Genomic DNA, 23,934 nt, shown 5'->3' with positions numbered 1-23,934 from the left:
AGGAGGGCACTCACTAACTCCCTGGGGGGGCAGAGCATAGGTAATATTTAACTTTATCTCTGTTCTGTTTCTGGTACTTTAGCCTGGCAATAAGCAATGTAAAACAACTATGTGTGTGTGGTGTGTTTACACAAGTTGTACTTCTGACCGAAGTAAAACTGGAGGTCATATAATCTGCTGCTTTTATGCTGTCTATTCATAAAGCAGTGCACTGCTACTGCTACTTAGTCCTCTGCTACTTAGTCCTCTAGAGCAAAAATTTAAAAAGTACCATGCTTTGCAACCCTAAGGCACAATAGGGACACACCAGAACCGATGCTCTTTAGTTTTGCTTCCTCTCCAGATAGCCTCTACCTTTACAGATCTCAAGATAGCAATTGATAAAAGAGCATTCATATTACAAAATATGTCACAGAGCATGGCTACGCTTTAAGATATTTCCCACCTTTTCCTGTACGGCTTAGAAATTCTTGGGGTTTCACTTCCAACACATCTCAAGGCTGCCAGCTTGTGGAAGGCTCTCTTAATTGCAGTTCTGGAGACAGATGCCATCCACCATGCAGGTTCTCAGAACAAAATTCTATTATATGACTCCTCTTCCTCAGTTCATTTATCTCTGCTCTGTGTTTCTTATCCAAGGACCAAGGACTTTCTCAGGGCTCCAGGACCATCTGAAATAAGGCTCCTTAAATCATGGAATCCCATGGGTGGAATCCCCTCCACAGGGGATGTCCTTCCAGGGACAAACATCAAAATGTATGGAATATTCCAGTATATTGCCATAATTACTTTAATATCAACAATAAGCTCTCTTCTGCCACTCTTTTGTTTAGACTGCAATATTGATTTTCTTTTCATCGTCTTGTTTTAATTATCTATTTATTTACTGCCAGCTATCCTGGTAGTTTTAATGAAATCTGGCCTAAATATTGCTTAAATAAATTAATGAAATTTGTTTTATGAAAAAAATAGACCTTGCATGATTTTCTCTTTCATGTTCCTCCTGTGTCCCTTTCCACTCCTTTTCCTTTCTCTATCTCTTCTTCTTTCTCCTTCAAGTCCTTCTTCTATCACTGACTGACATACACACATTTTCTTCAACAGGGTGTCATCAGTACATTTATATCAATGTTGAACTAGCTTGACTTGAAACTATCCAAGTGAGACCAACCAGAAGAACTAGATTCATGGCACATTGGAATGCTGAGGAGCATCACTTCATCACTTACTGACTAATACATTGTACAAATAGGAAATCTGCTGCTCTGCTCTTTTGGGGAATAGTAAGATTGTGTGATAAGATATACATTTTATATCATATCCCAACAAGATGGGGAAATACCCAATCTTTTTATTTGTAGGTATGAGTCAAAAAATGAGCCAGTAAGTTTCAGAACTATACAGTAGAACATTTCATTTTAAAAAATATTTGCATCCTGCTGCTAATACCTCAAGGTAATCAAATTAGGGGCTTTCTGATTTATTTTCAGATAAACATACTGTCATATCAAACAATTCTGCAATCTTTCTTCCCTCTTTTTTATTAAGTGGCATTCCATGTATTACTTGTCCATTAGATGTTAATCTTTTCCAAAACGACCAATTTATAATGAAAGAAAACCAGGGTTTTTTTTTGTTAATAGAAAACTCCTTGCACAAATCTTGCACACTGTTTTCTAAAAGTTGCATAGGAGATGCAGTACAACTGAGACAGTGGTGAAATCCAATTTTTTTTACTACCAGTACTGTGGGCATGGCTTGGTGGGCGTGGTGTGGCTTGGTAGGTATGGCAGGGGAAGGATACTGCAAAATCTCCATTCCCACCCCACTCCAGGTGAAGGATACTGCAAAATCCCCACTCCCTCCCCACTCCTGGGGGAAGGATATTGCAAAATCTCCATTCCCACCCCACTCTGGGGCCAGCCAGATTTGCTGGTTATCCGAACTGCTCAAAATTTCTGCCACCGGTTCTCCAGAACCTGTCAGAACCTGCTGGATTTCACCCCTGAACTGAGAGCAATCCAAGGAAAAAAGGGTTAGTTTTTTCCCCAACATGCACAAGAAATGTAGCGTTTGTATAATATGTGCACAAGAAATGTAGCATTTGTATAATAAATATGATATACAAATACTGCTTTCATACCGTATGCTGAGTAGGCTGGCAGAGAACAATTTGGTTCCTGTAGGTTGAATGAAATCCATTTGTTCTCATCACAAAGTAAGCAAACAAAAAATATGATGGGATAGTAGAGGAAATGTTGGCATACTAGATGGGACCCAATTGCCTTCTGATAATGGCTTATTTGTGCTTGGCCAAATCATGGACCCCAAAGACATTGGTCATACTGAAAACAGTTCAAAGTCCTTCTAATCATAACTTATTTGGACAAAATAGGCTGTTGAGCATAACTGAAACAATTATCCAAATTAATTTAAAAAGTAGAAGGAAATTGGAAAGAAAAAGGTAGTAGAGCCATTCTGCAGTAATAGAGTGAAAAGAAAAATAGAGGGAGGCGAAAAAAACATGCTGGGGTGAGGGAGAAGCTCCTGGATGAGAAAATGCTAGAGACAAGAGGGGTATGTGTGACAAAAACAGCAGAGTGGATTCCAGCAATTGGAGAGGTGGTTCCCAAGGGCATCTTGCCTACATTCACTTTAACCTTTGACAATACAGCTGGGCTTCACCCCACCACAACCACCACCACTTTTTCTGATATCTGTCATTGGCTGGAAAGTATCCTAGCTGTTCTTCTCAGGAAGATTTTTTTTGCTCAGTTTAGAAGATAATCTTCCATGATTTTCTACTCTAGGTCTGCAAGGCAAGCAGAAGATTCTAAGACTCTGCTCTGAGACATGAAAAAGGACCACCATGAAGATAGAGCTTATGTATGCTTCCCCATGGTCTTCTTTGTTGTTCTGTGTGTCTTAAAGGGTCACTGTAAACCAGCTTTTTTCAAGCTTGGCAACTTTAAAGCTAGTTCAGAATTCTGGGGTTTGAAATCCACACATCTTAAGTTGCTGAGTTTGTAAAATGCTGCTATAAAGTCTCTGTTGCTAGTTTGGTTATCAGGTTAGGTATTTTCATCTGTAACAGTCTCTGATAGCATTCCTTGAGTTCCACGTCTTAAGTACATGTATTTAAAATAAATGCATGTTCTTTCCAAATTTACTTGTACCATCATTTCATTTTCTCGTATCTCATTCTTGGAATTACAACTTCCAGAATTCTAAGACGGCTTGGCTAAATTGAAAGTTTGAATAGTAGCAAATTTTCTAATTCCATTAGTTGGAAATACAGTGCAAACAGAAGAGAATAATATGCCTTGTAAACCAGAGTAACTACTGGCACATGTTATACTGGCATTCCTGCTGAATGAGGTACAAGCATTTTTTTTCCACAAGGTACAAAGAACTCTGTGAACTTAGTTACTGGTAAACTTCAGCCCAATAGGCAAAAGCTGATCTACTGTGGTTTGTGGCAAAGTGCCCAGATGAAGTAAAAGCTGCGTAGGACCAATTAAGAGCAAACTCTCTCTCTATCTAGGCCTCAAAATGATCTGCTCCAAGACTAGAAAGCTTTGTTTACTAAGCAAGACATGCAATAATAAAAGGTGTAAATTGGCACAGGACTTCTTCACCCAGATATAAAATGAAAGCTACAACTGGCTCAGCTTTGAAGACCCCAGAGGTCATCGTGTTATACTGGTGCTATGTGAGCAGAGCTGGCTCCCAGTTTCTTTCGAGGTGCAATTCAAAGTGCTGGTTATAGCAATAGCACTTAGACTTATATACCGCTTCACAGTGCTTTACAGCCTTTTTTACAGCCCACAGTGCTTTACGGAGTCAGCATATTTCCCCCAACAATTTGGGTCCTCATTTTACCCACCTTGGAAGGATGGATTGATGAGTCAACCTTGAGCTGGTGAGATTTGAGCTGTCAAATTGCAAGCAGCTGGCAGGCAGCAGAAGTAGTCTGCAGTACTGCACTCTAACCACTCATAGGTTGGTTATGGGTTATCATCTTTAAAGTTGAGGATCATAGGTTATCATCTTTAAAGTCAGATAAGGTGGGTGCACTTCAAGTCATTCCCTAACATATTTCTGGAAGGACCTTGAAAGCTCACCTACGAAGTTGCTCCTGCCCACTGGAATACAACTACTCTCAAGATCTGGCAGGCCCCCAACCTCCTTACCCTCCAAAAGTCCATAAGGGGCTGGCTCTTCCTGCAAACATTGGGCTAAGATGAATGTTCATATATGGGAAGTTTTGTTTTAGGGCACCAGAAATTGTTCAAATGTATAGCTATTTTATGTGTTATTATGTCCTTTAAGCCACCCAGGATGTATATAAGATGAGTGGCCATATAATTTTTTTTAGATAAAAAAAAAAGTCTAAATGTTGAAAAATTGATAAATCAGATTTAGTTATTCTGTTGATTCATTTGAGAGCCCCTGTTTCCCTAAAAAAAAAGACCTATCCTGAAAATAATCCCTAGCAGGCTTTTTATGCATGTGCCTAATAGAAGACATACCCCCAGAATAAGCCCTATTTAAGAGTTTGTGCAGCAGGCTGCCTGCCCATTCTGTCTGGTTGCTCATGGTGCTGGGGCCACGAGGCGAGGTGGGGTGGCCCCAGCACCATGTGCCCATGCACATGGGCACAGCATTGGCTTACCTTAGGGCCCCCACAGCCAGGTCATCCACACCCCGACAGTTGCCTCACAAGTGGCAGCAATGGCAGCCATGCGCATCAGGAGTCCACGTGGCTGCCGGCCTACTTCTTCTGCTTACTCGTGGCCACAACAGAGCAGGAGGCTGAGTGGTGTGCTTGTGCCAGAGCAGCGAGGCGAGGCAGATATTGGGGCGTGGATGGCCTGGCTGTGGGGGGCCCTGAAGTAAGCCGGTTGGCTTCCTGCCCTGCCACAAGCAAGCAGAAGAAGTGGGCCTCCCATACATAAAAAAAAATAAGACCCATGAAAATAACCCCTAGTGCTTTTTGGGGGGCCCAAAAGAAAATAAGACCCGGTTTTATTTTGGGGGAACCCAGTATTAAAAAGCAGTCAATTCCAAATTTTAAAAAGTAGTGGCATCACTGGAAAAATGGAGTGCTGTGTCATTTTGGCAAGAGCATCTTTAAAAAAACAAAAAACACCCTTGTATTCACCTGGCTAGACAAAAAAAAATATGCAAAATGATTTGGTTTTTTAATCTTTTTCTCCCTTTGGCTCTAATTGTAGGTGGAGGAGAACAAAAATCTTTAATAAATCTCCCACAATCCCTTGCCCAAACGTTCTTCTTCCGCTTACCCCATCCCCAGAAAGCTACTTTTAAATATTGTCAGTTTTATTATGCCTCAGGAAAAACTAGGTTACTTTTTAATTAAATTTGTTGTTCAGTTTTAAAGAAAATTATGATCCTGCCCAAATTGATTAAGATCAAGAGTTTAAGGTGTTGGAGAGGGGAGTTATGTCTATATACAGTAATTCTCCTTCTCAGTTTAACTTGCTTTAGAGGGTGGTTATTGTAGTAATAAAATGGAGGAGTTCTGTGTAAGTTTTCTTAAGCTAAAAGTCCCAAAAAAGCAATAAAACTAGAAATGCTTGAGCAAACAAATTTGTTTCTCCTTTTTATTTTGTATGAAATATCAATTAGAACCCTTTAGATCAGGGGTGTCAAACTCACGGCCCATGGGCCAGATGCTCTGGCCACACCCACACCCAGTTTAGTGAAGGGGGGAAAAGTCAAGATACGTCACGTGACGACGACGTGACGATGCGAGTTTGACACCCCTGCTCTAGATGATAAGATTTGTAGTACTTCATAATGAGACTGGTCCTCAAAGGAAGCCTTCAGAGGTGGGTTTCAGCAGGTTCTGACCAGTTCTGGAGAAAATTTTGAGTAGTTCAGAGAACCTGTAAATACCACCTCTGACTGGCCCCGCCCCCATCTATTCTCTGCCTCCCGAGTCCCAGCTGATCGGGAGGAAATGGGGATTTTGCAGTAACCTTTACCTGGAGTGGGGTGGGAATGGAGATTTTACAGTATCCTTCCCCTGCCATGCCCACCAAGCCACACCCACAGAACAGGTAGTAAAAAAATTTGAAACCCACCACTGGAAGCCTTGTAAGGTTTTATCCTGGACTGCCAGACGAGCAAGATTTTTTTCTAACAAAAGATAATGCCATCACAATTTTAAGATCTGTTGATGCTGCATTGATTTTGCAATAAACAAAATGTTACAGGAATTTTGTTCCAGCAACTATAATAGTCCAGAATACAGAACCTATGTGGTGATGCCATCAACTGGTACCATTTGGAATTACATTTACTTCATTCTTTACATTGTATATCAATTTGAAATGAACTTTTAAAAAGAGACCAGACTTGGGATCTGAATGTTTTTTAGGATGGGAGACACATTTGGTATTTTGAGAAGCTGCTATGGCTGCTCTTGCAAACTGGCTGCAGAGGAAGGCTTGCCCAGTCACAAGCTGGCTGCCACAGGGCTATAACTAGTGGCTGGACTACAATTTTCCAGTACACTATTTGCCGTCTCTTCTAGTTCTTCTTCCAGAAAAAATGTTTCCTAATGTACCTGCTTATTTTGTCTTTTTTCAGGGCAGATAGCACGCTTATAAAAATGCTCTGAGCTATAGCCATAGTTTACTTACACATCAAGAACCCTGTAAGATGGGCTGAGAGAGAATGGCTGTATCAAGGTCACTAAATCAAGTTTCATGGGTGAGGGAGGACTAGAACCTGGGTCTTTCTACTAATACTCATTAACCACTGCATTACATTGGCGCTTTAAATTTATAAGGTCCATGCGGGACCTTAGGGAAGGAAATATGATTTTGGAGGAGCAATGTTCAATTTCAGGATTTAATGACCATGGTCTAAACCAGGGGTCTCCAAGAGACTTAAGACTTGTGGACTTCAACTCCCAAAGCTGGCTGAGGAACTCTGGGAGTTAAAGTCCACAAGTCTTAAAGTTGCCAAGGTTGGAGACCCCTGGTCTAAACAGCAGTTTCCAGGCATTTCATCAGCAACCATGGCTGGCATCTTCAAAGGCAATCATAGACAGCAAGCAACTGAATAGGGATTGATGGGCTGCTGTCTTCAAAGCCAAGTGACCTGACGTTTGATTGGTTTTTAGCCAAACTGGTTTGTTTTCCATGCAGGCTGGTAAAGGCTAGTCTCAGATTGGTTCATTGTGTCCAATCCTAACTGGTGGTTTTAGTGCTGTTGGATCCTGATTGTTCATGCTGGCTTCTGACTAGTCATAGTCTGAAGTGCCTCTTGTAGCAGACCAGCCACAGATGCCAGCAAAACATCAGGAAATTCTATTGTCAAGACCACGGTCACATAGAAGCAGGATATTTTATTTGATAGGCCTGCCCACTTAAAATATATTGTAAGGCAAATAATTCAGGTGGGAAAAATCTTAATGGGCCAGACAATATTAGTTTCTTATATGTCTAATAGATGAGCCTTGGTAGCACAGTGGACTAAAGCACTGTTATTAACATCTGCTGCTTGCAATTACTGCAAGTTCAAACCCCATCAGGCTCAAGGTTGACTCAGCCTTCCATCCTTTCAAAGGTAGGTAAAATGAGGACCCAGATTGTGGGGGCAATAAGCTGACTTTGTATAAAATATACAAAAGTATGAAGGCTATTGCTTAACGCATTGTAAGCCGCCCTGAATCTCCGGAGAAGGGAGGTATATAAATTAAAGCAAAAAAAAAAAAAAAGCCAGCTGTAGCATGAACTGTAGAGCTAAACCAAAGCCAACTGATTTTACAAAGCTACTATGAGAACTGGCAATGTGGAAATAACAATGGATTTACATACAGGTCATGAACCTCCACCACAATTAAACTTCAGTCCATCCACCATCATTTGGAAAATCCAAAGAAACACAGAATCTGAATATTTGTTCTTGATGCTATTCATTTTGTTGTTCTTTAATGGAATACAGAGAAAGTATAGTCACATATCCAAGGCTGTATTTCATGGAAGAGGTTGAAAGATTTTGTTGCTGAATAAAGCAGGCACAAAAGCCTCTGTAGCTACAGTCCGGGCTGCATCGCAATCAGTAAGTGATGGCATCTCTTGAGCAAAGATCTGATCTGAGATGTCAGATAAAGCACCAGCTTTCTGCATTTCAAATGCCATCAACTCAGAATTCCTATCTTTTCTATAGGGCAGAGATGGTACTGTACTGACAGATTGTGGTAATAATCATTGTGTGGACATGTGCTAGCAAGAAGGCAAGTGTTCCTGTTGGCCTGATGGCCATGAATCAGGTTGTTAAGTAAGACAGTTGTTGAGTGAGTTTTACCCTATTTTACAACTTTTCTTGCTACAGTTTTTAAATGAATCACTGCAGTTGCTAAGTCAGTAACCCAATTGTTAAGTGAATCTGGGTTCCCCATTGACTTTGCTTGTCAGAAGGTTGCAAAAGCTGATCACATGACATGGGACATCGCAACTGTCATAAATACATGCCAGTTGCCAAGCGTCTGAATTTTGATCACATAATCACAGGGATGCTGCAACAGTCATAAGTGTAAAAAATGGTCATAAGTCACTTTTTTCAGTGCCAAAGGGTCACTAAATGAATGATTGTATCTTCCCTAGTACCCAAAAATGCTGTGGGACAATAGATAATGCAGAAAAATGGTGAGACACAGGAAGCACCAAGAAGAAAAAAAAAGTGATTCACGTAGGCATTATGGAAGGGGTCTTCATGTTTCTATGAAAGAAATATGACCTGAAATAGATAGAAAATGCAGAATAGTTAATTATATTTCAGGACTCTAGGAAAAACATCTACAACAGCACATCTGTGCTTAAAGAAAACCATATGCCATCATAGTCAAGGCTGTGACTTGTAAGGAGCGAAGTTAAATAACAAAAACAAAATGATTTCCATGGTTGAAATGAAGAGTTGGGAACCATGAGCAATATTCATAATATAGAGTGCTAGTTTCTGCAGTAGGTCTAGTAACGTACAATTTTCTACAAGCATCTGTTATTGCTAGTTTTGTTATGCTATGCCATAATACAAATGCCAATGTATTTTACACTATAAAATACATGGCACATTAATTAAGACATCAGAATAAATAACTGCAACCAGATTGTATAGCAATGCAGAAAGCAATGAACATGCAAGATGCACATAATCTTTATCATTTGAAACCAGCAAGGACCAGACAGAAGGGAAGCAGTCAGAAATTAATGAAAGGTATGTATTTTTTTAAAATTACCTCATATGTTATGTTTCACTGTATCTTCCTAAGAATAAACTGACTTGTATGCTTATTAAACTGTTCCACAAAATCAGCTATTCACATTTAAGTCATTGGATAAATTAGAAAAGATCAGCACTACAATCAGGCTGAAATTTGTAAGGTTACAACTTTCCCTTGCCCAAACCAATGGTCAATTATTTAGCCTTGTAGTGAAACTAAGGAGCTTGCCACTATATAGTTTTACTTTGCAAAAAAGAAAGAGAAGATTTGCAAGGGCTGGCTTCTGAATTGTACGCCTCCATTTTGTATATCTCTAAGGAAATGTCCATAGCAGTGAACTACATTTCTAATTTTGTGATTAGAAATTACAGTAGATTATTTGGGAAAATGGCTAGGGTTAGGACTAGAAATCAAAAAATTACTTTGCTCTACTAGATTTGGCTCATTGTTTCTAGCACTACATGGAAACCAAAACATAAACAAGAGTGCAGATTTGTGTCCAAGACAAAGTACATATTTCAGAAAAGTTATTTCATGCTGTTGTCTCTGACATTCAGCTATTATGCCATAATTGAAATGTCCAAAACTGAAACAGCAAGTCAAAGTTCTAATGGATCATACATGCTCAGATGGCATGATGGTATAACTCTTATTTCTAAAGTTCTATGATTATCAATTAAGGTAAGGTGCAAAACTACAATGTACCTCATAGAAAATCCAATATGAGATAAATAAATTAAAGTCTTCTTCAGGTAACTCTGATTGATGATGACTTGAGGGAAACATTCCTCTAGTATTCTTGGCATCTACAAAGAAGTAATTTGCAATTGCTTTTGATAGGATTTGTTTTTTTTTTTCCCAAGTCTGGCCTATGCTGGTATTTCTTGGTGATCTCCCAGGTGTGATTCTGCTTAGATTTTTAAGGCCAACCAACCTCCCTCAATTGCTGCCTGGGCAGAAAATATGTTATTTCATCCAAAGAACTATTTCAGGTAAGTAGATAAGGTTGATTAGTGCTTAATGTTTTTATACTGAATTGGCCATTAGAACAGTTGTATCCAAGATCTTGACATTGGAAGTGTTAATCAAGCACCATAACCACTTTGAGTTTGGGACCTTTAGTAATGCTGATAAAATATTTTAAAAGGATGCCATTGGGCAAAAGGGCATACTTCTCATTGTCCTGTTGGTGATTTGGCAGCATCAAACATCTTCTTCCTGCCTTCCATTCCTGACATGGCCTCCACATTCTTACGCCAGTCACTCACTTCTACTGGACGTTCCTGTGAAGGAAACAAAGAAGTTAATCCTTACTTGAGGAGGAACTTAAGCAAAGGGCTAATTTCAGTGGGGGGTTTCAAACATTTTTACTACCAGTTCTGTGGGTGTGGCTTGGTGGGTGTGGCATGGCTTGGTGGACATGGCAGGGGAAGGCTACTGTAAAATCTCCATTCCCACCCCATGGCAGGGGAAGGATACTGTAAAATCCCCATTTCCTCCCAATCAGCTGGGACTTGGGAGGCAGAGAATAGATGGGGGCAGGGCCAGTCAGAGGTGGTATTTACCATTTCTCCAAACTACTCAAAATTTCCACTACCGGTTCTCCAGAACTGGTCACAACCTGCTGAAAGCCACCTCTGGCTAATTTGTACAAGTAGAGATGAAGATATATACTCTGCATATGCCACATGAACAGAAAGGTGAGGAGTACATTGTATGGGTATCAGTAAGGTCAGGTGGCTAAACTTTTATAAACATATCTAATATAGGAAGAGTTCCATTAGTGTATATTGTACTGGCAAGTTTCCTGGCATATATCAGTATATGCAGAAAATAGAATCTAGATAGGTTGAGCACCAATAAACTCTACAAGAAACACCCCACATTAAAATTGTTATTTTAAAAAAGCAGAAATTTTAAAATTTAAGATTTATAAATTTAAGATTTTTAAAAAAATATTTAAAAATCTTTGGCATTCAGGGAGCAAAGATGAATATACTTACCAAGATTTAAAGGGGAGAATCAAAGCATCTTCTAATTTAAATCTAAACTGTACTGTTTAATCACTGGAATATATGCCTGTGTCCAGGCTAGCTCTGTCTGGAATTTACTACATGCTAATATTTTTCAGATCTGAATGACTATGTGTAATAAAGAAAAAGATCTGGATCATTAAATCTATTATTTCCTTCATCAATAGCCTTGCAAAACTGACCATGTGCATTTCCTTATAATGAAATATTCTCTATTAATCGTTGATGTTGGAAAAACACAGACAGATTCACATATACAGGTTGAAGCACTGACTTTTCATCCAAGGAAATCAGTACAACAAATAGAAACTGTTGAAATAGTTGCATTATGTTATTCATGACAGACTGCTGAAAATATTTCCTGTGTATTGAGTGACTAGTATCCCAGAATGGTATTTCCAATGATATCATATCATCATATCATCACTTGGTCTTATGCACAGCTCACATTTGATATGCTAAAATCTATCTATAGATCTGATAACTCTTCATTTAATTCACTTGACAGTAACGTATTTCTTAATTTGTGACTTGTTTGAATTCCTTTTTATTGTCATCTTTAACAGTTATAGATACTTCAATGGCCCATATGCCCGTTTCTTTATTTTTTCATCAAGTACTAAATTCAGTTGTTTCTTATCTACAAATGTTCATTACAGGCAGTCCTCAATGAACCAAATTTCAATTGCTAAACAAGATGGTTGTTAAGTGAGTCATGCCTGGTTTTACAACCATTTCCATGGTTGTTACGTGAATCACTGCAATTGTTAACTAAATCATGTGGTCATTAAGTGACTCTGGCTTCTTCCATTGACTTTGCTGGCTGGGAAAGTTGCAAATGGCAATCATGTGACTTCAGGAATGCAGAATTGTTGTAAATATATGCCATTTGCCAAGCACCCCAATTTTGAACACGTAACTGTGGGGATGCTGCGATGGTCATAAGTGCAAAGATTGGTCATAAGTCACTTTGTTCAGTGCCATTGTGACTTTGAGTAGTCATTAAACACACAGTTGTAAGTTGAGGAGTACCTGTATACCAAGAAAATTCCAGTCTAGAAGATACAATAAAAGACAATGATTTTCTTCCGTGCTAAAATTCTGACTGCTATTAGCAGTGCATAGATAATTGCAAATCATATGGATGAACTTAACAATTTTATTTTAATGAGTGGGCTCTCCGACCATTTTAACAATTCTCATTCTTCATGGGAGAAGCTGTCTTAACTTTAGTTCCTGTTCTTATGACACCTTCTATAATCCTCAATCTATTAAGAATGTTCATTTACAAACTATTAAAGGTAGGGAACATCTATTTATTTATTTATGATTAAATTTATATGCCACCCATCTCGCCATCAGGTGGCTCTATAGAAGAATATCAATCAAGAGAAAACATAAGAACATGTTTCTTTGCGATGGCATAAAAAAAAACCCATGGGATATACGGTACATGGAGTATACGGTACATGGGATATACTGTACAGTAGGTGGGATTTCCAGCCACTGACCTTTTCTGTGTCCTCCTTCTTGACAGACTTGAGGTTGGCTCTCAGGTCCATAGATACTTTGTGCTTTGAGCCAAGCAGAGCTCTAAGCATGGCATCTGCAGACACGCGGACACGGCGCAAGGGAGGACGCTTGAATTTTCCCCTAAGGTCAAGGACTTTCATTTTCAAGTCTTTAATCTGCAGAAAGGGCAATATAAACAGTCATATATCATGAGGTCTAAAAAAAAAGACTTGCTCTTTCCCAGAAAAATGGTATTGGGAGTCCAACTCACTCGCTAGGTTACAAGAAGGAATGCTTTGGAGGGTTCTTGCACTTAAGGTATTCTGCATTCTGTGTTAGGTATGTTAGCTGCCTTGAGTTATTTATAAAAATAATAAAGGGGGAATATAAATAATATAAATATTCAGTAGCCTCTGAAAAACTGACACAGGAGTCTTGATTTATAAATCTCAATTTCCCTTGCTTTCAGTCTGCACACATTTTATTCATTCCACTGATAAAGGGAAAACTAGCATCTCTACTAAAGCAAGAAAACATATAAGGTTATACAGAACATTAGCCTGGAACCCAATTTTAAAAAAATAATACAGAGCTCTTATGGAAGATCCTGGAGATGTTCAATGTTCCTATTTGCAATTTAAGACCAGGAAATGCTCCATTCTTATGCCAACAGTCCTGAATCCACTTTAGGAAAAAAAATGGATAAACTAGTTCAGGATCTTTAAGACTTCCTCATATAGCTATTACCTAACCTGTATTGGACAACTTCTTATGGACAATGATATTTTACTGTTTTTCGTATTAATATATTATTTTTATCTGAGAATTTAAATAAGAACCATTCTCTGTCTTCTTACCTCCCGTGTGTTATGGTTACACTTTGCTTCAATGTCATATCTCTCTTCATCCACAATGTCTACCTTCTCATGAAGCTCCCGGCACAGATCCTGTGCAAGTAAAAGGGGAAAATATTAAGGGATATTTTCTCTAGGCCTCAGATCGGGTTATTTCTAACTGATATTTCATTGGGGGAATATATAAGATCAGATACATTGATTAGGTATTGTTCCAATGCTAGAGATTGTCAGTCCCGATAGTCTTTTGATCAGAGCTTCAGAATACATACATACTAGCTGGACGCCCGTGCTTTGTTACGAAACTATATGCTCGGGCTTGACAAATTGACACTTACAGCCTGAAACTTAATGTAGAATGTGTAACTCCATAGCATCAGAGTCTGTTAATAGAATGCAACTGGCAATTGGAACAGAGGAGGAGGGGGAGTAGAATGTCCCAGCCTGCAGCATCCATCGGTATTCATTTGGCTAGCATCCTGTCAGTGTGTGAGAGAGTTGAGGGGTGTTTGGAAACTCAAACAGTATTTGCTGTGTGAGCAAGAAGGAGACAGGAAGAAGGCTGGGCGTGGCTTAGCTCAAATGTTCTGTATTAAAGCTACTTCCTGCTGTGAAAGTAAAACTGAAACTGAAACTCCTCTGCTTGTGTTTTGCATTTGGAACAGATTTCTTTTCAGGTGGGGAGGGGGAGTAGAACTCTTTAGCATCAGAGCGTGTTAATAATAATATAGGAAATACTAATGCTCTGATGGTTATTTCGAAAAATCCTTTCTTAGTTAGCACATAGTAGCCAAGAGGAACATATGTGGCAAATTTCAAGTTTGTAGGCTTTACGCTTCTGGAGATTTCGTGATTAATGTGTGTGTCAGTACTTCAACCTGCATTCAAGACTTTGTTTGAAATGCAATTTATTTGAAACGACCTCGAAACTTGACAGTGTGAGTAGTTTTCGCTTTTATGTATGTGTCTGTGTGTCTCTCTGTGTGTGTATACATACATACAATATTACAAAGTTGTGCAGAACCTAGATTATATTCAGAAAAAAAAATGTAATGTTGAAGTGTTAAGCACCATTGTTTCTTACAACCTAAAAATAATGAAATGATGGGAAAACATGGCACTTGGAAAAGTCACGAGAGCCAATCTGGTGGAAACTACCCCTAATCATCGGGGGGGGGGGTTACTTTAAATAAGACAACCATCTGTGTGACTCAAGTTTAAAAATTTCTATTTCAGTTGTAGTATGTAAATATTTTAATAAATCAATCTAAATACGGAAATAATGCAGATGTTACAATAATATATATCCTCTTTTAACTCTTGTTTTAGTATTGCTATTGCATGATAGCACAAAAATGGCTACAGTATTTTGCTCTACTAATATGAGAATCTTGAATTATGGTGATGATAAATCTGTCAATGTCAGTCAAACATTCTCATTTATCTAACCTTCAAAAGTGACATTTTTGGATCATTTCCCCCCCAGTTTCTTGAAGCATCTTTTACATCTAGTTTAGACAATAAGCCATCTGGGCCAATCACTCTCTCTCAGTCCAGCTCACCTCACAAGGTTGTTGTGAGAAAAATTGGAGGAAGAAAGCTATTTATAAAAAAATAAAGATAGGATTTTTTAAAAAAATTAAAAACCCTAATGATATATGTATGATTCCACCTTCTGGAAAGGGAAAAGATGGCATGAACTGGAGTTCCGAATTAAACTAATACAGCTCCTTAGAGTCCTGTGTAACTCAACATGTCCACTTAGGCATCCCCTCCATTCCCAAGAATCTACCTGGAGTTGGGAGTAGGAAAGCCCACTGGTATGCAGAGATGTTATCCTTTCTGCCAAATATCTCTCCTTCTCTCCTTGTTTGTCCACTTGTTCTTGTTCCCATTCTTCTTTGGCTTTAGCCAGCATCAAACTCTAGGGGGGAAAAAATTAGGGAAACATTTGAAAGATAACCTTATACCTTTTTCACCATGGATCTGAAATATCAGCCACAAGAAAGGTTTGTGAAGAACTCCTATGTATAATGCACAAGTCAGAAGCCTTTGTCCAGTTCTCCAACCTTCTTCCTCCAAATGAGCAGTAAATAAAATTGGGAAGCTGTCCCAAATTTACGTAGAAGAATTTGTTCTGTACAGTTCCATGCAAGAGTATCTTGCTTTAATTAATGCATGATAACTTGCATCGCCATGACTCACCTTTAGAAGGAGTTTGCGTGAAGCTGTGATCTTGGGTTTCCTCTAAAGAGCAAAAATAAAAGAAATCAAGGGCACCATTTCAACAACACAGTGATAATCATATATTCATAACAGCAAATGTTAAGAAAAACAAATCCTGGAACTGTACTTACCTCCCTACAGAAATTCATTTGGGAGAAGGAAGAAAGAGGGGGAAAAATGGAAAGAACAGAATGAATATATGAAATGTAATACTCTGCTGAAGATACTGAAAATATGAGTGAGTGAAAACATTTTATCAAACTGGACCAGTAGTGGGTTTCAATTTCATTTGTTACTGGTTTGCTTGCGGGCTCGCGCACATGGCGCTTCTGCACATGCACAGAAGCTTATGCGTATGCGCAGAGACATCCATGTGGGTGGGTGGAGCCTCCCGCTTCTGCTACCGGTTTGCCCGATCTGGGGCAAACCAGTAGCAACCCACCATTGGACTGGACCCCACAGTGATTCTGTCTGCCTTTTGAGGTAGACCAGACTTGAATACCAAAGCTGTGAATACTAAAACTACTTTTATTATAGTGTTAAGTAACAAATATGAATGCGCCTCCCCCTCCCTTACTTTATGTCAGAGTCACGTGACTCATGAGATGTGTGACAAATAAATATGATTGATAAACAAAATATGAAATAGAACTGGGTAGGGTCAAATCTAGCATGCTTTCTCAAATTCCATTCCTGCTTCAGGCTGAGATTTCTGCTATCTGACCATTGATTTGTCTGTGGCTTTTCCTCCTCTTCTTTAGGATTATTCTCCCATCCTATTGCTGATCTGCATTGATCAGGATGGATTTCCTGTCTGGTGTTGTCTTATTAGCTGTACTATTAGCCTTGTTAAAACCTCTCCTTAAAAGTCATAAGCCTCTGTTATTAATAATCACAATGATCTCATTTTGCTATGGTTCTTTAACGTAGTCATCCTGAAACATGTGCTCTCCTCATGTCTTGAATTGCAATTTTCAGAATTCCCAGGCACGATAGTCAATAATTCTGTAGACCAAAAACATTTGAAGAGCAGCAGGATAACAAAGTGCGCCAGTGGTGGGCTGCTCCCAGTTCTGTCTGGTTCTATAGAACTGGTAGTAAAATCAGCGGAGGCTCTGCCCACCCACCCGGACATCATAATTGATGATCTGCACATGCGCAGAAGATTCTGCACATGCGTAGAAGTGTGTGCGCATGCTCCCGTTGCAAACCGGTAGTAAAGGTAAGTAGAACCCAGCCATGAAGTGTGCCCTAACCTTCTAACCTTAACCATGTGATCCAATAACATGGGCTAAGAATAGAGGGCTCCATTCAGACAATATATTTTCTGTTTACTAAAGAAATACATTTTCTGGGTCTACACAATATCAAACAAACACACACATAAGATGCTAATTTAAAACTAAACAAGCTCAGTTTTGTAATGTATTTAAGAATGATGGGTGAACGCAACCAGAATCTGACTAAAAATGTTTAAGATTTCAATACAATTTTGTGTATCTGTCACTGCTGCATATTCCTATAGGACTTTCCATAAAATGGAAACATATTAAATACTAAAGCCTAGACTCAGATAATAATTACTATTTTCACATTTGATCACATCTACAATTGGACCAATGGTGGGATTCAGCCAGTTCGCACCACTTCGGGAGAACCGGTTGTTAACTTTCTGAGTAGTTTGGTGAACTGGTTGTTGGAAGAAATCATTAGGGCAGAGAACCGGTTGTTAAATTATTTGAATCCCACCACTGAATTGGACTCACATTTGAATAATTGACTGGTGAGTTGCCAGATTTTGAGTATGAGGTAATTACATTCCTTAAACAAAAGGATAGCTATCCTCAAGTAAAAAAATATTCTTATCAACTCCTCAGCCTAATCATTTATGGAATTCATTGCTGCATTGGAAAATCACTGAGGGTTTTTTTCTGCCATCTAGTGATTGCTTTGCAGAACTGTTTTATAAACCTAACAAATGTATTTGACCTCAAAATGATCTGTACTGACTGTAAATATTGGTAATAATCAACAGAATTCAACATCTATTTTCAGCCAGTTATGTTTATTGGAATGTTGGTGGGTGATTTATAATTTCATCACCAATATTCAGTGTTGAATCAAAACTGTTTGGAAAATTTCTACTTTCCACTTTAGCTTTTCTATAACAAAGCCTTTGTGCATTGCTGAGAAATATGTATTTGAATTTTCATATGTAAAGCTTGCCGAAAGGAAAAGCATCAAGAATAAATGAATGAGTTTCTAATTTAGAGATCTTTTTCATTTAAAACTTAAATCGGAATGTCAAATTTTTCATATCAAAACTAAACCTAGAAGTTGCTACATGTGTAAATATTAGTTTGAGAGCTATTGTTTATACAAGGAATCATGTTAAAATTGTCCTGCAATCACCAGTTTGAAAGAAAATCCCATTTGATTTAAAGGGACTAACTTCTGAGTAGGCATACACACGTGGTGTAAGGTTTAAACTGTATCCAAGACATGACCTGGATCTAGGAAAACAGCAGCTCTTTACCAAGTTCTGTTCTCAACATCTAAGCAGAGAGTGAGATGGAGGAGAGATGGGGAAACTTATATCGCAATATTAAGTATCTCATTTATCTATTTCACGTAGAAGGTAAATGGAGGAACAACACAGTTTGAGATTTTTCCACAACAAACTAATAGCAAGCCTAGTTCTGTTCAAAGCATCGTATCTCATAATGCAATAATTCTGGGGTCAAATTCAGAGGATGAATCTGAACCATGTGTGAATGAAGGATATCTTGGCCAATGGGGAAAATAAAATATTTACTCACACTTCAGGCATTGTGGAAACAAATGTTGTGCCTATAAATCAAAATAAAGCAACGAGTTACAAGGAATGAAACAATCCCAGCATTTAAAAATGAATGCAAACAATGATGCATAATATAATCAGACTCCATTTATTCTTTGTTATATTAATTTTATATTTCTTTATCCCAAGATTCCAGGAGATTAGAAAAGTGAGACTGAATAATATTATTTCCCAGCAATGATGAACTTGATATGTTTTTCTCCCCGGGGGAGAATGCAACTCTAATGGAGTGGTAAATGTCAGCTAAAAATAATTCTTATGACAATGAACAGCAATGGATTGTTTTATTGTTATTCCTGGATAAGATCAAATATATTTAAAATCAAAAAGATGATCCATAATAAATTGAAATGCAGTTATGTGAACCATTCTGTGTATGCATCTACAATATAAGAGCTTTGCAAATACACTGCTCAAAAAAATAAAGGGAACACAAGCAGAAGACATCCGAGATCTGAATGAATGAAATAGCCTTATTAAATACTTTGTTCGTTACAGTAGTTTTGTGTTCCCTTTAGTTGTTTGAGCAGTGTATAAACTACTGTGTGTAAAGAACAAAGTATTTAATAAGGCTATTTCATTCATTCAGATCTCGGATGTCTTCTGCTTGTGTTCCCTTTATGTTTTTGAGCAGTATATTATCAGTTCCATTCTCAGCTTATGGATATTCTCTGTGTAGGTTCATTTAGAAATAAAGCCACTGAATCCTATATAAAGACCTGGATGTAGGTTATAATTTCAGGCAATAGCTCTGGACACAAAGTGTAGAAACCACAAAGTGAATTCCAGGGTTTTACTTCTGAGGAACAAGCACAGGACTGGACACGGATGCATAAGTAGAGCTTAACTCTCAGATGGATCCCACAATGTTGAGACAGCTCAGAAGCCAAGTCCCACCCCTGTGATGAGAATTGACAGAAGAATGGAAAGAAAAGAATCCCATGGCCATTTATTCCCACTGCTGCCTTACTCACAGCAGCAAGCATGAGCAGGCAAGAGTTGCTTCTGATCTCCTCAGTCCTCGAAGTATTTCTCCTTCTCTATCGACTTCTTGCATTCAAACTCTGCCCTCAAGACCCTTCTGAGCATCTTTTTTTGGGGGGGTGGAGGAGAGGGTGAGTAGGTGGCTCAATGGCTAAGACACTGAGCTCGTCGATCAGAAAGGTCGGCAGTTCAGCGGTTCGAATCCTAGTACAGGTCTCCTGCATGAGCAGGGGGTTGGACTAGATGACTTCCAAAGTCCCTTCCAACTCTGTTACTGTTACAAGGGTAGGCTTAACATCCTTGAACCGCAAAAATGTCTTTGCTACCCTCCAACAAGATTGAGCATTTCTCACATCTCTCCTGCCATCTCGTGGCTAACTAGCATTTTTTCCCCCTGGCCATCATCACTGTACCTCACACAATCAAATTTGTTAAAAGGGGTGGGGGCAGGGAATGAGTGGCAAGGGGACCCCAAGTGTCTGCCTTCTCTGCCTGCCCTATCCTTATTGTACTACCCTGTTTCCCTGAAAATAAGACATCCCCTGATAATAAGCCCAATTGGGCTTTTGAGCACATGCACTAAAATACCCCCCCCCGAAAATAAGCCCTCCCCAAAAATATTTAAACACACGCACAGCCAGTCCCCATCATTTCCTCTGGTTAGGGTTAGGGAGACAGAGCTGGAAATCAGATCTTGCTCCACACACCCCAAAATAATAAGACCTCCCCAAAAATAAGACCAAGTGCTTATTTCGGGGTTCAAAAAAATATAAGATAGGGTCTTATTTTGGGGAAAACATGGTACCTTCTCTGTTGCCAGTCTTGTGTTATGGCTGCAGAAAGTACTGGGCAATATGAAAGCCTTCAAATGTAGAGACCTCGTACACTTGTGCCTCTTGCCTGAAAACATTTGGATCCTGAATCCCTGAAGACTCCATAGTAATGATTGGAATATTTATCAAAAGATTTAAAAATAATACTTGTCTCAAACACAATAAGATACTAAAAAAGATTAGATTGTAAAATGCCTGGATGGCTTTTTTTCAAGCTCTCTACAGACATTTGCAGTTTGAATAATTCGATAAATAGATCTTATCCTATGGTTTCTGCATTCAAATCCTATCTCCAGCAAAAAGTGTTAAATCAAAGTTAAATAATGTGATTTTCATTTTTTTCAATACAATTCATCCATGTTGGCTTCAAATATTACAGCATTTTCCAATAACAAATGTAAAAGCTGGGAACTCTATAATTCAAAATAGAAGTTTTCATTTTTAACAGATGCAAATTTCTCACTTTTATATATATGATTATTCTTCAGACCATCACTGGAAATTTCTTTTCTACAATGCTTATATAGAGTACATGAAATCTAAAAAATGATTCTAAACAGAGTATTCTTATTCTTTAAAAGTAGGGGTTTTATTTTGTGTGTGTGTGCTACTGAAAACATTCAAAAATAAATTTGTCAGATCCTATAGTATTTCTACTTAGGTAAATTACCTTGGAGTTTAGATTTTCTTAATCTGCTTGGGAAAGTAGGACATTTGTTTGACCATCATTATGAAGTTAAGAAAATGCAAGAAACCTACAAAATACTGCGAAGACAGCTTAGCACATAAGGCAAAGACAAGCAAAAATGGGCTCATAGTAATCTGTTACAGAAAATAAGTCTTTGTAGTATTTACCAGCTGAACAGGATCTGGAATTTTGTGTGGGAGAAAGTGGATGTTTAGGCATGCCAATTCTCAGGGGGCTTGCTTCATATATTTGTATTCTAATTATATATGATCTAATTATTCACATCTGCTCCCAAGGGCTTTTCATAAACACTTCTCTTGAAATCTAATGATTCACAGCTGAAACTACCCTTAAGCTCCTCACTAATCTGTCTATTTTATGTATATATGATATTAAATAATAATTAGGGGAAAAAATCTCAGTTTCCCTGTGGCTGGCCTAGCAAATATAAGTGTTTTATCATGCAAAAGAAATTGTATGAGTAAGTACCCCACTGAGGTCCTGTTCAGCCAGCTGATCTTCTTATTTGGCCTGATCAAAATAAAGTAATGAAGTTATAATTATTTCTTCCTGCTTGAACCTAAATCATCACAGTTCCTTTGATACACGATTACCTCAAGGCTAAGTCTTTGATCAAGCATCTTACCCTAGTGCAGTCCAGGCAGGAGAGAGATGACGGCTGGAGAATGGAAAGGCTCAGACTGTGAACGACAGAGAAAAGGATGGGAGTAATAAATTGAAGCTTGACTACAACTGGTCAGTAAAAATAGAACTGAGACAAATACCCTTCTGGTATGCCTGCTTCCATACTATGAAATGTCTACCCACAGACCACACACCCTTACTATCTAGTCCTTGTGAATTGCACACATATGCACCTTGTCCATTACTTTTCCAATACTCTTGGAAGAATATACATCCAAGAAAATATATAAATATAAAATACATTCAGTTGCATACCTATTTATATTCATGCCTCCAAGTCTTCTTATCAGAGCTAATGTATTGTTACTGTTCTTGTTATTTTTGTTGAATTGGGAAGGGCTGGAAAATAAAGCCAAAAGCAGTGAAACTAAGCATCTAGCAAGCCAAGAGCAGAATCTCTTGATGCTGGCCTGGATCCAGGTTGAATTTAGATGGATTGTAACAGAGCCAAAATCTGGTGATTCATTAGCATTTCAGACCTTGGAAAACAGTACTGGATAATACTATCATTCAGTGATTAATTATGTGCTTTTAGAGGTTCAAGTTCTCAAATCCAAGTAGTTTCCAGCATCATCATCAAAGAAGAAGGGTCAAGCAGAGGATAATCCGGAAACACACCAGCCATAGTAGATAGTGCAAGATTTAAAAGTCAAAGAGTTAAAGCTGTAATATTGCAGCTTCTTTTGTTCTAGTACAACATCAGCTGGTGCAGAAGCTGATCCTTGCCCTGCTTTTTCTTGACCCTATTTTTCTCTTTGAGCCATAACAGTAGATAGAACTTCAAAATGCTTATGAGACTATTATGGAAAATGTAAGCAGGCTACACACTTCCTCATATTCAACTGAACTAAACAGAGTGGGGCCAGCATAATGTGTGTGTGATTGAAGTCAAGGCCTAATAATGTTTTTTTTTAATTAGGTAATGGAGCCAGAGCAATACGCGTGTGGTTGAATTTAAGGCCTAATAATGTTTTTGAAATTAGGCAATAGGCAACTTCGATGGTAATTTATCAATCAACTCCTATTTTCTCTCACCCTTATCATCCCCAGGCACAGAAAATAACTATGATTAAATACATACATACATACATACATACATACATACATACATACATACATACATAGCTATTCCTTCACCTATTCCATGTTTAACTATGAGGGAACTAAAAGGTCTTTTGCAACTTAATAAAACCATAATTACTCCAAAGTGTAGGGTGCAAGACACCCTCCTCCTACAAGATGTATATATGCATGTGTGCATGCAAGCATGTATGTATTTGACCAAGTAGTTGAGGCACAGGCTGCCAAGAATAGATACAAGGCTCAGTGCAACAGCCCAGCATGACGTCTCTCAGGAAGAGCCAAAAATATTGAACATGTATTCACACAAACCAGATTGAACCGGCCTCTAACCCTAGCAATTCATCTCCATCTAATAGCCACACATGGATATTGTATGAATTAGGAAGAGCCCCTGAAAACAATAAAGTCATATAGCATTGCTTAGGTAGGACATTTGGAAGAGCTGAAAATTAAGAAGGAATGTTCCCCCCCCCTTCTGGACTGCCTTTCCTACATTTCAGCCAATGTAGCAGCTGAAATAAAGTGTTTGATGGGGATAAACTTAAATTTTAAAAAAGTAGAGTACAATGGCCAATTAGATTTAACTGCCCCGAAGGAAATGCCATGCAAGGAGAGGGAAATTACCTAATATTCGTACACTTTGATTCATATGCATAGATATAAATTTTAAAATAGTTAGGATAATTTACATGGAAATGCAGTACATCCTATACAGTGGGGAAGAATTTGGCCAGCTTTGAAACAGAGAATATCTTCAAAGAAAGGGCTATTTAGGAGTACCTATGGCCATCACAGAGGAAAGATTTTACCAACTGAGAATACTGTTGTTGTCATTGCAAAATTATCTTTGGATGGACATTTCACTAAGTGTCAGATATGGACAGAATATAGGAGCAC

At 38.4% G+C, this 23,934-nt stretch overlaps 1 protein-coding gene and 1 long non-coding RNA gene across 3 annotated transcripts; one reads left to right on the top strand and one right to left on the bottom strand.

Annotated features, from left to right (window-relative positions):
* On the top strand, nucleotides 1-3,165 carry LOC148114550 (uncharacterized). Its single transcript, XR_015733012.1, has 2 exons — nucleotides 1-756; nucleotides 1,105-3,165. It is a non-coding gene; the product is annotated as an uncharacterized LOC148114550 (long non-coding RNA).
* A 4,769-nt stretch (nucleotides 3,166-7,934) lies between these two features.
* On the bottom strand, nucleotides 7,935-22,076 carry TNNI1 (troponin I1, slow skeletal type). 2 transcript variants are annotated; one of them, XM_087889328.1, is made up of 9 exons: nucleotides 21,896-21,949; nucleotides 21,739-21,780; nucleotides 18,704-18,734; nucleotides 15,864-15,905; nucleotides 15,451-15,582; nucleotides 13,662-13,751; nucleotides 12,804-12,980; nucleotides 10,432-10,542; nucleotides 7,935-8,775 (listed from the first exon to the last, which is right to left on the bottom strand). In XM_087889328.1, exons 5-8 carry the CDS (start codon nucleotides 15,574-15,576, stop codon nucleotides 10,435-10,437), a joined length of 501 nt encoding a protein of 166 aa, XP_087745454.1. In that variant the 5' UTR covers nucleotides 15,577-15,582; nucleotides 15,864-15,905; nucleotides 18,704-18,734; nucleotides 21,739-21,780; nucleotides 21,896-21,949; the 3' UTR covers nucleotides 7,935-8,775; nucleotides 10,432-10,434. The 2 variants fall into 2 exon arrangements, with proteins under 2 accessions (XP_087745454.1, XP_034270115.2); XM_034414224.3 differs by lacking the exon at nucleotides 21,739-21,780 and having other exon boundaries at nucleotides 21,896-22,076.
* Nucleotides 22,077-23,934: the final 1,858 nt, after the last annotated feature.

This window comes from Pantherophis guttatus, chromosome 3 (assembly GCF_059756535.1).
Source record: "Pantherophis guttatus breed Tessera chromosome 3, ASM5975653v1, whole genome shotgun sequence".
NCBI classification, from domain to species: Eukaryota; Metazoa; Chordata; class Lepidosauria; order Squamata; family Colubridae; genus Pantherophis; species Pantherophis guttatus.
Note: the sequence above shows the minus strand (reverse complement) of the source record. Positions and strands in the feature narration are given on the sequence as shown.

Bases quoted from the DNA above. Each gene is read 5' to 3' on its own strand.
- TNNI1 (XM_034414224.3), bottom strand. From the start codon at position 15,576: ATGCTGGCTAAAGCCAAAGAAGAATGGGAACAAGAACAAGTGGACAAA. The intron at 13,752-15,450 runs GTAGATTCTTGG...TTACTTGCACAG, and splicing joins TTTCCTACTCCCAACTCCAG to GATCTGTGCCGGGAGCTTCA. The intron at 10,543-12,803 runs GTCAGTGGCTGG...TTTCCTTCACAG, and splicing joins AGAAGGAGGACACAGAAAAG to GAACGTCCAGTAGAAGTGAG.